The following is a 16,468-nucleotide window of genomic DNA, read 5'->3' on the forward strand; positions in this document are numbered from 1 at the left end:
AAACAAATATAATTCGTTTTAGTAATTTGACCTTGACTCTGGGGTAAGGGCACTAATTTATGACACAGGTGATGATGGGTGTACACATCTGGAAAGAAGTGTCTATGGCACCTGGCCCAGCTGTTGACAGGTTGGTCTCTTGCCTTCCTGAGCCCTTTGAAGGCTCTTGCCAGCTTCTAGAACAGTGGCTCTCAACCCTCCTGAAGCTGCAACCCATTAATATGGTTTCTTGTGTTGTGGTGAACACCGAGCATAAAATTACTTCTTTGCCACTTCATAACTGTAATTTTGCTACTACCATAAACCATAATGTAAATATCTGATATGCAGGATACCTGATGTGTGACCCCTGTAGAAGGATTGTTCGCCCCCCAGGTTTAGACTCGCTGTTGTAGGGGAAAGGCACTTCTGAGGGAAGGTGGCTTCCTTTGGTAAGTTGCAGATACTGTAAGAATGCAGGAGGACAGGCTGGGTTTGGATGGGCATGTGTAGCTCAGTGCCTGCATGACATACAGGGAGCCCTGTGTCCCTTTGAGCCCCAGCATTCCATAAACCAGGCATAGTGGTATGCCCCTGTGGCCCCCGTCCTTGGGAGGCAGAGGCTGAAGGATCAGAAGCTCAGGGCCAGCCTGAACTACATGGGGAAAAAAAAAACAGAAAAAGGAAGGCAGTCAGGTCCATTCTGTGCGGAAAGTCTACGAGTTCCTCTGCTGGGGGCTGTAGCTGAGGAGGGACCGTCTCCTGGGCTCCGTCTCTCTTTGACAGTTCCTCCAGGAGCCAGCTGACACTTGTGCCCCTGCAGAGGGGCAGTCCAACCTTGCTTCCCCTGGGGTGGCTTTGGGTGGAATTGACCTCTAACTAGGTCTCTGGGGTCAGGTCCACGTGCTGACCACTGACGGCACCACACTTGTCACCATGTCCTTCTCTGTAAAGTTAGTTTCTTTGTTGTTGTTAGAAAGGACCTTCCTCTGTGACCCAGACCAGCCTTTAACTCACTATGCTCCTGAAGTTCCCCACCAAGTGCTGAGGTGACTGGTCTGTGTCCCAGCCACATCTGGATAGGACTTTTTTAAGTGACAGCTGCCCGGATAATGCCATTGAATTGAATTGGGGGTGAAGCCGGGTCAGCAGGAGGAGGGTAGAGACAAGGATGGAGGACAGACAACCCTGACTGAGCTCTCATTCCTTCTCAAAGCTCTGTTGAGTGTCTTCAACACACTGTCTGGCAGTCAGACTCTCCTGTAACCCTGCCGGGGCTCTGTCTTGGGTCAGGAAGGATTTGCAGCTGCAGGGTATTTTCTTTCTTCCCGTCCTGCATCACAATCAGGTGGTTAACAGCAGTGAGCACACATCTTGATATTTTAAGACATCTCTAACATTATTCATCTCATGACTGATCTCGCAAAAAAGAGCATTTGCTCTTTGATAACACACGGGACGGGGGTTGTAGCTCACGGGTAGTGTGCTTGCCCTGAACCTGCCAAGGCCCTGGGTCTGATACCTCTAGTGCCACAAAGGTTAATCAACCACTAAACAAGGGTCATGGTAAACCCTTATAGTAAAATAATGTGCAGGTGTGGAAAAAAAAGACTTGAGTTTTATCAGAGAGATAAAAATCAAGGTTCGGGGGCTGGAAAGATGGCTCAGTGGTTACGAGCATTAGCTAGTCTTCCAGAGGATCCTGGTTCAGTTCCTGATGCCCACATTGTGGGTCACAACTGTCTGTGACTCCAGTTCCTGTGGGGGGGGGGTTGTCCAACAACAATTTCCGGCCTCCGCTCTAGGCGCTCATGTGGTACGCAGATAGGCCTGCTAGCAGAGCTCCCATGCACTTTAATAATAACTTTAAAATTTAATAATAATAATTTTAAAAGCCAAGGTCCAAAGACTATGGAAAGTGTGCCTCCTTTTCAGGGAATACGTTTTCCTAAGCACCCGCACTCCATGCCGGGACACACGCTTTACTGGGGAGGTTTATTCCTAGAGCCTCTTGCTTGCTGTTCGGGTAGTTTACCAACTAAGCCACATCCTGGCCCACCAAAAAAAAAAAAAAACGTTCAAAAGTCTCATTGGGTAGGAAACAGGATAAGATTATAGGATGTAGTATATTGTACCTTTTTACACTTTGATTTATGAATCAGACAGCAATCAGCTAAAAGAATCCATCTGTATTTTCCTTGTCAGATAAATTGGTGGCTTTATTATGTCCCAGTTAATCTGTGCTTGTGTGTTCTGACCTGCGCTCGCTAACACATCCCAGATTCTGCCTGCTGTGACCCCAGAGACTGCTATCAGTCAGAGGAATGCGACTTCTATTCTCTCTCCAATGCCTTGCCCGGCCACAGATGATAAATACTTAGCCTGTCCTGAAGCCCTTGGACTTTTCTCTTCCTCACCCTGAAATGTAAACTGAGCAGACATCTGGAGCTTAGCTCTAGGGGACACAGAAGGCACAGAGCTGAGCCCTGCAGCCTGGTTAGCTGCTGTTTTCCGAAGACTTGCGGCGCGGCTGCCCTTGCCTTGGGACTGCCTGGTGGCTTATCTTTTGGCATCCTGTCCACCAAATTGATAGTGTGTTGTTTGTGTTTGTTTCCAGCTTTGGGGTGGCAGCAAAAATGGGTCCCGCCCTGGTAGTTTGGAATGCTCAAATGTCGAGACTTTGTTCTTCACCCCGGGTTCGTTCTTTTCAGCAGAGCTCACAGGAAACAAACGAAATCCACAGGAGCCTTCCTCCTGAGCGGAGAAGAGGAGGAGCAAAGGGGATCTCTGGGCACCTGAAACAAAGAACATCTGGGAGTGCTCTGGGAGACAAATCCAAGTGCATGCAGCTCTACCACAAAAATACTTTCTGTATCCATTCACACGCCAGCAGCCATGTCTCAGCCCCAAGTAGATGGAGCCCGCGTTCCTTGTCCGTTCTCCCTTCTGTTCTTGCTTTAGTACCTGATATTTATGTTAACGGAGCTGGATCGCCTCTTTGTGAGTGGCAGAGAGTGGGCGAGCTGCCTCCCCTCCTTCAGGTCATGACTAAGCACCACCGTGGGTAGGCTCTGAGTGCACACTGATCGAGTGAGGGGGCCTATGCTCCCAGCGCCGTCGGCCTCTTGTACGGCTGTGCACGGGGAAAATCACCTTGTTGCTGGCTGCTCTTGAAGCCCGGCTGCAGCATCTGAACAGCAATCACACTCCTCGTGGTGCTGGGAGAGAGGCCCATGGTGGCGACAGATGAAGTCGTAGATGGCGTTGGGGAGCCAGGCCGGAAGACAAGCTTGCACTTCACCCTTCCGTACAGAGTCTTGAGTGCCTCCGGGCTCATGGTCTCTTGCTGAGTGTGTTGAGTCTGCAGGTTGACTCCAGAAAGGCACCCATCTTGATTACCTCACTGAGCACCATGCCTGCCTCCCCAGCCCCCTTACCCTTCTCCTCCTCTTGTGCTGGGCGTCGACAGCACTTCACAGGCGGTACCCCAGCCTCCACCAGTGAGTTTCATCATCTCCGGCCCAGAGGGTCTCTGTTTCGTTTGTATTTCTCCCGCGTTTATAGGTGGGGGAAGTGAGTGCAGGCATGTGTGGAGGTCAGAAGACAACTTGCAAGGAGTTGCTTCTCTCCTTCTGCCATTTGTTTCTGGGGGTGGTGGAGGTTGAAATTGGGCTGTGATGCTTGACAGCAAGAGCCTTTACCTGCTGAGCCGTCTTGTCGGATGCTCTTTTGTTCTTTTGGGGGGCGGGGTTTGAACTCGAGATACATCCCCCTATCCCTGCCGCTTGATTGCTAGAATAAAGGCATGGACCATCACATCTCAGCCAGCCTGGGTTGGGTTTTTCAAACAGGCTCTCCTGAGCCAAGGATGGTCTGAACTCACTGTGCTGTCCAGGCTGCCCTTAAATTGGAGGTAGCCATCCTGAGACGGGATTGCGGGTGCACACCCCTAACTATTGTTGATTACTGGCTTTTGTAGTGTTGGAACACAACTGTCATGTCCCCCCCTCCACCCCCACTCTCACATCTGTGTCCTCCCTCACCCAGACCCATATCCCACATAACTGGTGACAGCGTAGCCACTGCTCTTCAAGGATGAACTTGCAGGGTTTCTGATTCCATGGGCTGTGTGTTGTTTATACAGATTAAATTATTAAGGAGCATTGCTGAGAATTCCCAAAAGAGATTTGCATTGCCAGCCAAATGTCTGTCTGGCTATTTGACAAAGATGGCTTCCCCATGGAAGGTTCTGTTAGGAAGCCATCCCAGCCTGGGATAAAGTTTTATGGTGACTGATCTCAAAGGGGCAATGGACTTCTCTGCCAGGGTGGAGGGCCTGTTCGTTTTGAAACAGGGTGTCACCATGTAGCTCTGGATGACTGGAACTTGCTATGTAGACCAGGCTGGCCCCAAATTTGGAGGTCTGCCTGCAGCAGTGCTGGGTGTGCCCCACTGTGACTGCCCCCACCCTTTTAAAGGCGGGAACGTGTGTGGAAGTTGGGGGACAACTTCGAGGAGTCATTTCTCTGCTTCCACTATGTGGGTCCTGGGGATCAAACTCTGGTCATAACACTTGTCAACAAGCACCTTTGCTCCGTGAGCCGCGTCACCAATCCTGTTTGTAGAACTGTCCAGCTCATGAGCAAGCTTCATGTGTCCATGATCATGGCTTGGAGTGAAAGCAGAGTGGGCCGGGCTGATCAGAATGGCATTTTGTACAGCACCAGGCCGGGATCACTATGGTTTGAGATCACTCTAAAGTACCAAACACAAGGAAACGCCACCCCACCCCCACCTGTACGCCTTCCAGGGCATGAACCTATACCCTCCCCCACACACCCCATACCTTTTCTTTGTTTGTTTTTGTCTTTGGAGACAGGGTTTCTTTATGTTGCCCTGGCTGTCCTGGAACTCCCTCTGTAGACCACGCTGGCCTTGAACTCAGAGATCTGCCTGCCTCTACCTCCCAAGTGCTGGGATTTAAGGCATCTGTCAATACTGTCCTCTGCCCATTGATATTCCAGCCCTAGATACAGGTTTGAGTTCTCTTTAGCCTGGGTCTCGGAAGGAGTCAGACTTGGCTCTGAATGGCCATCTACCTGCCTGCGCTAGGCTTGAAGGGGAAATTGATTCCCTCAGATGCCTGAGCCCCCATGCTCTCTAAAACCAGCACTGAATCCTGGCTTTTCCCCTTTCCTTGCTAATCCAGCCCTTGGCTCCTCCTGAGGTTTTCCAGAGTGTTCATTTTCATTTTCCTTCTTTTCCTGTCAGGGCCAGTCTGTATGATGTGCTGTGCCACAGACTCTGTCGAGGGCATCAACACACCTGTGCAACCCATGTCTGCTCCTTGATGACCAGGAACAGAATTTATGAGCAAGTTGCTATCCCACCATAGAGTGGACACGGGATAAATGGGGGTTCTCATTGCCTTTTCCTGAGTTCACCGTCCTGCCTCCTAAAGGTCTTCACATGATAGGGTCTCATTAAAGAAAACAAACAAAACTTGTTGATGGCAATAGCCCTGTGACTAAGCCAAGCTCTTCTTGAGATTAACCACTAAGTGCCATTTAGACATAGTTTGGTAACACAGCACACTGAATTAGCCTGAGGTGGTTGGTCATGGTGCGTCTGTATCTGAAGCTCTCTGCTCAGAGGCTAACGGTAGAAATCTACACCCACTGGTCGTTCTGTGATTGACCTTCCAGAAAGCCCTTGCCAGCAGAAAGACAGCTATCCTCGTAGACCCCAGACTTCATCTGTCCTAGCAGCTGGCCAAGACTTTGTTTTCAAGAGAACCTAAGAGAAGGCAACAGAATGGTTTCTTTTGTTCAGATTTCCCCTCGCTGAGGCCACTCCCAGGGGTCCCTTCACCTGCATTATCCATTAATGCTGTGGATTCATTTTTCCCCCAAATAAACACGTTTTCCTGCCAAAGAAAACCTGCGTCCTGACTGGATGAAGGGCTGTCTCAAGGCCTTCTTTTGAGTCACGCCTTTCATGTCCCTGGGTTGGCCCCGTCTCCTTATGGGGCCCTTTTTTGCTATTGGCAACAGTGTTGTACAGCCCTCATTTCCTAAGGCCCTTGCCGGCTTTATTAATACTTTACGTGGCAGCCCAGCCTCCTTGAAAGCATCCTTCATTTCTGTTTGCTCAGTTTCCAGAAGGCTCCTTTCTGATGGTCTTTCACCTCTTGCTTCACACTCCGGAACACGTGTGGTTTCTGCATACTGCACAGATGTGCTTGGGGGGAGGGAGGCATGGCTGTGGCCTTGCGTACTACAGCTGGTGGGCTGATCTCTGACACGGAGAGGGGACTCTCTCCAAGCAGGCAGGTCCTGGTGCAAGAGCAACAAGACTTCAGGCTCTACCCTGCCATAAGGCAGAGTGAGCTGTTTCCATTGTAAGAAATGACTCATGGCGTCTGGGGGGACCACAATTAACACTTGGATATCTGATTCCAAATTGGGATGTTAAGCAGTAAGGAACTGATGGCTGACAGGCACCCTTGTGGAGAAGAGATACAGGCTCACACATGGGAATGCATGTGCTCACACATGGGAATGCATGAGCACACACAGGCATGACTGAAACAGACCTGAGTCTTATCTGGGAGGGCCACTCTGTCACAGCTGCTCGGTTCTGCCTTTGTTTCTCTTTGTAACTCTGGAACGATAGAGGGAGGGAGGGAGGGAGAGAGGGAGGGCGGGCTACGGTTTGCCTGCCCCTGAGAGAGAAATTCATAGACTACAAACATCCTCATCACTGTTGTGTATGTGAACTGAAGTGTGTTCCAGAAGTCCCTACAGCCAGACCCTATGCTAAGAACTAATGGAAATGCACCCATTTATCCCATTCACAACAGTTTGGTGTGAGGAAGTCAGAGTTCTTCATATTTTGATAAGAGAAACCTATTTTCGTCTTCTGGTCCCTATTTGTCCCTATGCCAGGTAAATACACCTGGTTTGCTTTTGTGCAGTTTATGCAGACAGTGTATTAAGCACTGTGGTTTCTATTGTGTAGTGACTGTTATAATGGTTTATTACCAACTTTGCCCAGCCCCCCCTCAATGAATTTTTTGTTTGCGTATGTGGTTCTTTCCTTAATACATACATTTAAGTAAAATTCTGTTTAGTGTATGTGTGAACTACAGAATAAAATGAAAATTTTATGGAGTTTGTATTTTTTGTACTCAATATGAAAATAAGGTTTGAATTTAGTTGGTTGGTTGGTTTATTCTTCTAGTCCACTCCCCTTTTTGAGGCAGGGTCTCAAATAACCCAGGTTGACCTCAAACTTGAACAAGCCAAAGTGACCTTAAACTCATGATCCTCCTCCTGCCTCAGCCTCCCAAGTGCTGGGGTTACAGCTGCGCCACCATACTAAGCTAGGAATTAAGTAAACATAACATTTTATCTGGAATAGGATGGCTTTATGAGGCTATCCACAATTTAAACTCATTTTTGCAGTAAGGAGGTAGAGGCCCAGAGAAGTCCGAGCAAGCTGTGTTTCGAGCCAAGACACCTGGGCTCCAAGTTCGTTTTGTTCTTACAAGAGGCTATGAACTTAGCAGTGTACTGCTATCCATGAATGTGTTCAGAACTTGACATTGGCTTGTATCTGGTTTCTAACAACAGAATGCCTATTGCAGTTAAGAGCACTTGCAAAGGACTCAGGTTAAGCTCCCAGCAACCCCATGGTGGCTCATAACCACCTGTAACTCCGGTTCCGAGGGACGCCATACCCTCTTATGGCTTCCACTGGCGCTGCACACACAGGACATGGCGCACAGTCATACACGAGGTTCTTCACTCATGCACACAATACTAAATAAATCTTTTTAAAAATATAACAAGAAGTCTATTAGAAAAGTGTAAGAAGCCAGGGGCCAGTTTGCTGTACTTTTCCGGGCTGGTTTGGCTTCTTACCACTCATGCTCGGAAACGACCATTCGAAGGTATGGGAGCCCAGAGGCCAGAACCATGTCACCTGATGTCCATGGCCTTAGATCCAGGTCTCTGAAAGCAAAGAGAACTCCTGTACTGTAGAATGACTATTCCAGGGCCAGCCCACTCTCGCCAGAGATGCCAGCACTAACCTGGATGTCTGTATTAGTCTGTATTAGTTACTTTGTGCTTATGTTGGCTTTTGGTTCGGGGGTGGTGGTGAAGGGGGCTGTAATGGCAAGGTAGGCATGGCAACAGGCATTTGGAGCTGGAAGCTAGCTCACATTTCCAGTCATACAACCTTCCCAAACTGCAGCACCAACTAGGGACCAAATACTCAAGTAACCAAGCCAACAGAGAGCATTTCTTACCCAGACCACAGCAACTGCCAACCCAAACTCCTCCCCACAGGCTCAGGGCCCAAAGCCGTCTTAGATAGTGGCAGAGGCCACTCCAGATGGTCAGGTAAGACAGGAAAGCTGCACAGAGTTGATTCCTGACCAATTGCAGTCATCAACAAGCAGATCCACCCAATAGAAATGTCCACTAAAGAGGGCAGAAACCTTTGTTTTTGCAGAAATAGGGGCTGGAGAGATGGCTCAGCAGCTAGGAGCACTTGTTGCTCTTACAGAGGACCCAGGTTGGTTCCCAACACCCATGTAGTAGCTCATATGACTCCAGTTCTGGAGGATCCAACACTTTTTCTAACCTCTGCAAGCACCAGGTTATGGACACAGTACATATACATACACATGGGCAAAATACACATTAAAAATTCTTTTAAAGAAGTTCAACTATACTCTGAAGAAAGCTGGGTAAAAATCTTTTTTAAAGTCCCACGAGCCATCAAGAATTAAAACCGCTTGCAGTATGGACCCGGCAGTCTGAGTTTGATCTTGTAAAAGGTAGGCACGAACGATTCCGCGTTTGCACCCTGCCACGCGCATTGCCGTAAGCACACCTGACATAACTTAAAATAGTGGAAGTGTCCCCTGTCCTGTCACGTCAAGCTGTTTCTCAAAGTTCTTGGTCCAAGCTGATCGGGATTTTAACAGGTGTGGGAGTGTTGCTGAGGGTCCAAGTTCTGTATACACAGGGGGTGCAGATGTTCCCTGGACACATAAACCTGGGAGATTCAAGGCTACACAAACCTGAGTGTGTGTGTGTGTGTGTGTGTGTGTGAGTGAGTGAGTGAGTGAGAGAAATACAGAGATAGCATGCTCTTCAAGGTCATTTGCAAGAAACAATCTCTAAGAAATCTGAACCTATAACCATTTCACAAAGTTAACATTTTGATGACTGTCCTTATAATTGAGAATATTTTTTTTAATGGTGAGCATGTCAGCAGTAGCAATGATTATGGATTTTAAAGATTTACTTTGTGTGTGTGTGTGTGTGTGTGTGTGTGTGTGTGTGTGTGTGTGTGTGTGTGTGTATGTTGGTGGTGGAGATCTGGAAGAGGGCATAGAGAATCCTGTATGGCTGGAGTTAAAGGATTTTGTGAATCACCTGAAGTGGGTGTTGGGAACCAAACCCAGGTTCTCTGGAATAGCAGCAAGTGCTCTAAACAATCTCTCGAGCCCCTATTGTGGTTATTAATTGCATAGTTTTTATTTTTCTAACAGGTTATATGTTTTCTTTTGTGTGTTTAACTGTATTTTGAAATGTTTAATGCAATGTAGGAAAGTGACAATAATAATATATTTTTTTAAAAAATCCTTTCTGTTGGGCGTTGGTAGCACACGCCTTTGATCCTGATCCAAGCACATGGGAGGCAGAGGCCAGCCTGGTTTACAGAGTGAGTTCTAGGACAGTCTCCAAAACAATACAGAGAAACCCTGTCTCAAAAAATTCCTTTCTTTGATTCCCAGTTACTATAATTACAGTTTACCATGCCTAGCTTATTCTTTGTCTCTGTGGACGTACGTACTTACTGCTGGGTTTGCTTATGTGTCTGTGTCTGTGTGTGTGTGTGCATGAGGTGCCAGTATGTGTGCCAGAAGACAGCTTCTCTTGTGCTCTATGTTTCTATTATTTTTAATTGTTTTGAGATGGGGCCTCTCACCTGGGTCTTACCTTGTGAGCTAGGGTGACTGGCCAGGCAGCAGCCTCTGCGGTGTCACACGCTTGCTCCCCTTGCCCCCGGCCCTGAGGTCACTGGCACCCACTACAACACACCTGGCTTTTTAACATGGGTCCTGTGTGTCGAACTAAGATCCTCGGCTAAGCAGTACCCCTGGCCCTGTTTGTGTTTCTATTCAGTGAAATCTGATTTGCAATTTTTTTTAGACTAGAATATCATGTAGCCCAGGCTAGCCTCAGACTCTCCGAGTAACTGGAGCTTCTGACCTTCCCGCCTCCTCTTCTCCAGTGCCAGGATTGCAGGTGTGTCACTGGGCTTAGTCCCATGCTCCTTCCTGGTCATTCTGGTTTAGTGAGAGTGGATGTGGCGTGGGGCTGTCCCTGCCACTTGTAGCCGGTTTGCCATCCGTTTGACAATATCCTTTGTAACTTGGAGTTGTTGGCTGAGGTGACTGTCAGTTTCAGGACTTCCAAGAGACACTGGGTAGGTTCTGAGCCTTAGCGAGGCCTCTGTCGTCCTGGAGTGACTTGTCCTGCTTTCATGGTGGATCAACATGTAGAGGAGAGTTTCCGAAGTGACGTCTAGTTTCACCAGTGGTTTTGTTTGCATAACTAAACAGAAATTTTTCCTCATCTATGAAATCGAGGCTCTATCTCCAGGTGATTTAAGTCATCCCATTTGAGCATGAAGTAGGTTGGGCCAACACTGCCACCTTACACAGGACTTTGTTGGTATAAGGTCCTAGGATGTGACTTACATTAGCTCTCAGGGAACATTGCCAAGCTAGGAATGAACGCCTCTCTCCTTCATAGTGTTAGCACTGGGCACCAGGAAGCTCTTACCAGCCAGCCTTAGCTGGCTTTACCATTACCACTCATTCAAGGGCTTGTTGGAGCCTTCACAGTGGCAGCAGGATACGAGGTTCATACCAGCTGGGAGACTTACCTGGCCTCAGCTCCCACACCCACAGGGTGTCGGGTGACAGATGTCCTCCCTCCTCCCTCCTCGCTCTCCCTCCCCCCCCCCATTCACATGGAAGGCTTCATGCCTTAGTAACAATGTGCCTTGTTCTGGTTCAGATGACATCCTAGTGACTGGGTAAAACTTGTATAAACATTCCCTGAAAACTTTTGAAGATAACGAGAGAGAGAGAGAGAGAGAGAGAGAGAGAGAGAGAGAGAGAGAGAGGGGGGGGAGGAGAGATCAATTTATCCAGATTTTGCAGTTTCTTTACTCCCTGCCTTGTACCATTTGTATGGGGGGGCAACTAACGTGTTTATAACATAGCATATATCATTTCATGATACCCCTAATATACATACTACAGTAACCACTTTCTTGGTTTTGTTGTTGTTGTTGTTGTTGTTGAGACAGGGTTTCCCTGTGTAGCTTTGACTATCCTGGAACTTGCTCTGCAGACGAGGCTGGTCTTGAACTCAAAAGAGATCCGCCTGCCTCTGTCTTCCGAGTGCTGGGATTAAATGTGTGCACCACCAGCACCTGGCTACTAACACACTTTCTAAAGACCCTCTGTTTAGTTTTTGAGACAAGGTCTCCGATATCTCAAGTTGACTTCAAGCTCTGTGCAGCTGAGGTTGGCTTTGAACTCCTGGTCCTTTTGACTCTGCCTTCTTAGTGCTGAGAAATGTGCCACCGTACCTGGGCTTATAAATCCAGGGCTTGCGCATGCTCTGCAAGTACTCCACCCATGGAGGTGTGTTCCCAGTTCCCGGATTATTATTTATGTACTTATTTTTTGAGAAAAGGTCTTGCAGCATAACCCAGATCTCAAGCTCTTGGCTCTTGTGTCAGCTTCTGAGGGCTAGAGGATCGCGAGAGCATGTTACTGTGTCCACCTGCAAAATTGTTTTTGTGTCTAGGTTTTTATAACTCCTGTAATTGGTGACCCTTACAGTGCGAGAAGCAGGCTGCGTATGGTCACACACATCTGTAACACCAGCATCAGGGAAGCTGAGGTAGGAGGACGGTGAGCTTGAGGCCAGCCTGGACGGAACAGTGAGAGGAATCGGCAGAGCCCAACCTATCCCAGTTCAACCCATAGCTCCAGGGACGGCTCCTTCCTTGTTCTTGATCTGAACAGTTATTTCATTGGGTAGGGCGATGGTCAGCTCACACTTTGGGTCTCCAGACAGGACTCTCAGAGTGAGCCGTGTATGAGCTTGGCCCTGTGGGCATGTCAGACTTTTGTCAATGATTTATCATCGTAACTTACAGGAATTTTTTAAACAATATTTTAATTGGAAAAAAGCATCTGTCAGCTGTCAGCCGCCCCGCTCCCACTTTTCAGAAGCAGGATGTTGAATGTGAGTAATGACACAACAGGCCTATAAAATGCGGACTCTAACCCTCAGATGACTCATCCAGTACAATGCAGTATATTTGTCAAGGAGACTGAATCATATATGGGGGAAACTTCTCAGGCAGCCAGCTGGTTCTCCGGTCAGCCAGAGAGGGTCCATTTTTATCGGAAGCTTTATAGTAGCGATGATGCTAACAGCCGCCACTTGGGCTCCACAATGTAGAGGAAATGGCATCTCCGGGCAGGTATGTGCTGTTTACTGGAGCTCTCGTTTCTCCTTGCTCTCCTCTCAGTGTTAAACCTTTGCAGTGTTTGCTTGTAACATCTTCTTAAAGGAGAAAAATTATTCTCAACAACGTGTGTGTGTGTGTGTATGTGTGTGTGTGTGTGTGTGTGTGTGTGTGCGCGCGCGCTCATATGCTCACCCCCATGCAAAGACAGGTAGCCACTGATCTTCTGGTGAGCAGAGTTTCTATTCACTCACTGTGAATCTCCTTAGAGATTCAGATAAAAATGGCTTCAATGCATCATCTTATATTAATAAGTTTTAAAAGCGCTGCTTGCAAACATCTTGCAGGAACAGCAAACCTAGGTGGGTAGCTAGAATGTTGAAACAATGAATAAGCAGAGGGGACAGCCAAAGGATATTATCTAGACTTTAATGAGGAATATCTTTATATCTTTTGGTATCGGTCCTTTTGTCACCCCCGACCAAATGTGTGGCTTCATGCAAAAAAACAAAAAAACCAAACCCTTTATCCCCCCTCCTGAGTGAATATGTTTATTTTGTGCAGATCACAATTTGCTCATACTGAATCCATCCATTAACTTTTCCAAGGTAGAGGAAAAGGGAGTGGGGATTTGGAAGCAACATTTAATTATAGCTTCCACATGACCTGAAGGATCATTCCACATAATTGGGTGGCTGTGGCTGCCTGTCCGAACTTCTCTTTCTCTACTCACTAAATTTAAACAATGCCAGCTAGTGAAGGCACATGCCTTGTTTATTTGAGCGTATTAAACATTCCTGCGTGTGTTGACAAGACTATTCAAGTGTCTCCTCATATTTTTAAAGGACTTTTTTTTAAGTCCTACTTTTAGGGACAGTTGCTATAGTTAATTTGTATCTGTGTTATGTCTGCCTTGCTGGTCAGCTTGACCACATTGGTTGGCTTAGGACCTGTTATACTGCTGCTCATAGATTTGCCTAGGCTGGCGCTGGTGGCACAGCTTCCTCTGTGGTGTAAATCCTGCTGTCACTTGGAGACTTTCAAACAAATCTGGAGTTACCAGCAGGCTGGAGCACAAGGTGGGCTCTCTTCCTGTTTTCTTTATTGTAGAGCCTATAATAATGTCATGCTTTTTTTTTTTTGAGGTATATGTATTTTAAACTCTTGGTATATATTTCATTTATTGGTTTCAGCACATTCAGAAATTCATATATTTTGGAAGGAGTTTTCTTGGTATATTGTTTGTAAGGTGTGCCTTTTCTTTCTTTCTTTTTAACAATGAGCAGCTTGTTTTTCAAAACAGACTGCCTTTAAATTTCATTAATTTTGCAGTCTATAAATGAAAGCCACCTGTTATGCTGTAGCTTGCTAATTATGGTCAAGGACAATAATGAGGAATAGTGTTTGGAGTATGTGGGGGTCTGGCTAAGAATTTCCCTGCCCACATCTGTAGTGCTTATTTTTGTGTACATATGTGCGTATATGTATATATAGTACACATTTAATAATAGCATTTGGGGATATTAAAATATTTCAGATTCAAAGTGAGATCCTTTTTCCTTCTCATGAGGATTTTGATTCAGGATTGGGGAGGCTTCTTCAAACATGTTAACTTGACCAGAGTTGATATTTTTGGTAACCTTAGAGTGAATGAGGTCCTCTAGGGTTAGTGAAAGCCTTACTTAGTTTGGGGTTCACTTTGTCAAAAGTTCATCAAGTATGGGTGCAATTTCAACATTGTAAACTCTAGGTCAGCCTGGGCTACAGTATGAGTTCAAGGTCAACCTGGTCTACATAACAAGTTCCATGCTGGCCAAGGCTACACAATGAGACTGTGTCTCATAGAATTCTTTTTTCTGTCTTGCAGAAGAATAGCTCATCTTCTTTAAGTTCACAGAAACATAAGGTTCAGTTATGTCACACACACACTCACACTCACTCACTCACACACACACACTCTCAAGGCCTGCTTTCAGAAAATATCTCTAAGCTCTGAACAGTTCTTTTAGATCTCTTGACTTACTGGTGTTTTCTATGGAGATAATCCCATTTTCCCCATTCTTTGCTCATAGCCCAGATGCTGCTGTCCAGTTCTTCCAGATCTCTGAGCTCTGCCCGTGAGCTGTGGCTGCTGTCCCCAGAGCTGCTATTCAAGTGCCATGAGCCACCCCTTGGGGCAATCATGGCCCTTAGAGTCTGAGAATACAAAGCCACGGCCAGCATCAAAGGTCTTATCATTTGGCTTTGATGTAGTCGTGGATACTGATTGAGCTTGCTGCTTGCTGCCCTGTTGAGAGGCACGTGTGTGCGGGGCAGTTGCGTGCACGAGCAGGTGACACACAGGCTCCGCTCTGTCCTGTCGGGTTGCTGAACTTGATGGTGGTTTTGGTGGCCATGTTTTCTAAGCAAGTCAAGCGACAGTGACATAACTGTGGACAAAAGATGTTCTTTCCCCACAGTTTCTAAGGAGGTGTGGCAGTCAGGGAGAGGGTTTATTCTAAGAGATCACAGTGTCCGAGGTATCTTAGTGGGACAGACAGCTTCCTAGTCTTTCCTGGTTGGAAGACGCCCCCTCCTCTTTTTAGGATCTATTAAAGTCATATTCACACTTAAAGCTATGTGAACTCAGTAGCTGCCTCATAAAAACAAGCTGTTTTAAGATCACTGTAGACCGGCTGCCAACGTTTAAAAATACCCATGTGCTTTAGAAGTCCTCTTCTTCAGTGTGCAGTCTGCCCCTGCTGTTGCACATGTGTGCGTGTGTGTGCGTGCTGAGAGCATGCCTGGATCCACCTGTGCCTTGCCTGTGTGTGTTGTCACACGTGTCCTACATCTGGAGCAAATGTCCTGCACACACACCTTGTAGGCAAATCCACGCCATTATTTGGAAATTGTGGTTTTTCTGTGCAGCTCAGAGAGACAAGCATAGATAGTGTGGGTTTCCTAGGACACAAGCTCCACTCTGAAGCAAGTATAAGTGGGGTACATACCCGCTCCTAAGTAGCCACTGTGGACTGCTGGTTCTCCTGGGCATTCTCTCAGGTAGAAGTTTGCTGGCAGTCTGTTGCATTGACCCCCCCCCGCCCCAGTTTGTCTTGGTGGGTATGGGCACATCGAAGACTGGTACCTCAGCTCTCTGAAAGAGCTTTGGGCTTGGATTGCAAGTGGAGCCTTCCTTGCTCCACCCTCTTGAGCGTGGCGCTGGGACTCTGTCTTCAGAGGCGATGGTGAAGGAATTTCAGTGAGACACTGTCTTCAAATTCAGCTCGAGATAGCTGCATTGTTTTCAGTGTTAGTGCGTACAGCTGTAAATAGAAATTGTTTCTCTCTTCCTCCCTCCATCTTCTTCTGCCTCCCTCCCTCCCTCCCCTCCTCTTGTTTAAACACTTCTTCCCTTCCTTGCCTGCCATTGCTCTGGCCCCATGGGTCCTGCTGCTTGACTGGGCCTCTTGAATAAGCATGAGCAGCGTGTGTCATAGGGGCTGCTGGGGGAGGGGAGTGAGCAAAGTTAGTGTCTGTGGGTGGGCATGTGTTCTCATCACGTCGCCAAAGAGCTGCAGTGTGCAGAATCTGGCAGGAACTTGTTCCAAAGAAAAATCAAGCCAGTCCCAATTTTTTTTCATGCCTTGAGTAATATTAAAAACGCAGCTAAACTCCTATGGAGAAGAAAAAATGCAAGTGTTTAGAAAGCTCTTGTAATTGTGTCTAGTAATCTTTAAAACTGAGATCAGAAGTAATAAAAAAGGCTCTAATCATACAAATGTCCTGGGGGGGAGGTGTCTGTAGATAGCATTATAGACATGTTAAGTGTTCATTATGAACACTATTGTCAAGTCTGGGGAGATGGCTCAGTGGTCTAGAGCTCTGTGTGCTCTTACCGATGACCCAGGTTCTGTTCCCAGCACCCACATGG

At 47.1% G+C, this 16,468-nt stretch overlaps 1 protein-coding gene across 3 annotated transcripts in view; it reads left to right on the forward strand.

Moving 5' to 3' along the window:
- Positions 1–16,468, forward strand: part of Spred2 (sprouty related EVH1 domain containing 2) — a 117,685-nt gene that overhangs the window by 59,355 nt on the left and 41,862 nt on the right. The window contains exon 1 of one of the 3 annotated variants that reach the window (XM_013113617.3): positions 12,424–12,570. The exons of the other annotated variants lie outside the window; for them this stretch is intronic. Coding sequence (XP_012969071.1) covers positions 12,554–12,570 — 17 coding nt within the window. The 5' untranslated portion in view covers positions 12,424–12,553. Of the gene's footprint in view, positions 1–12,423; positions 12,571–16,468 lie in introns of those variants that run through there. 3 annotated transcript variants of the gene reach the window in all.

The sequence above is a fragment of the Mesocricetus auratus genome, unplaced genomic scaffold (genome assembly GCF_017639785.1).
Source record: "Mesocricetus auratus isolate SY011 unplaced genomic scaffold, BCM_Maur_2.0 Super-Scaffold_100029, whole genome shotgun sequence".
Classification (NCBI taxonomy): Eukaryota; Metazoa; Chordata; class Mammalia; order Rodentia; family Cricetidae; genus Mesocricetus; species Mesocricetus auratus.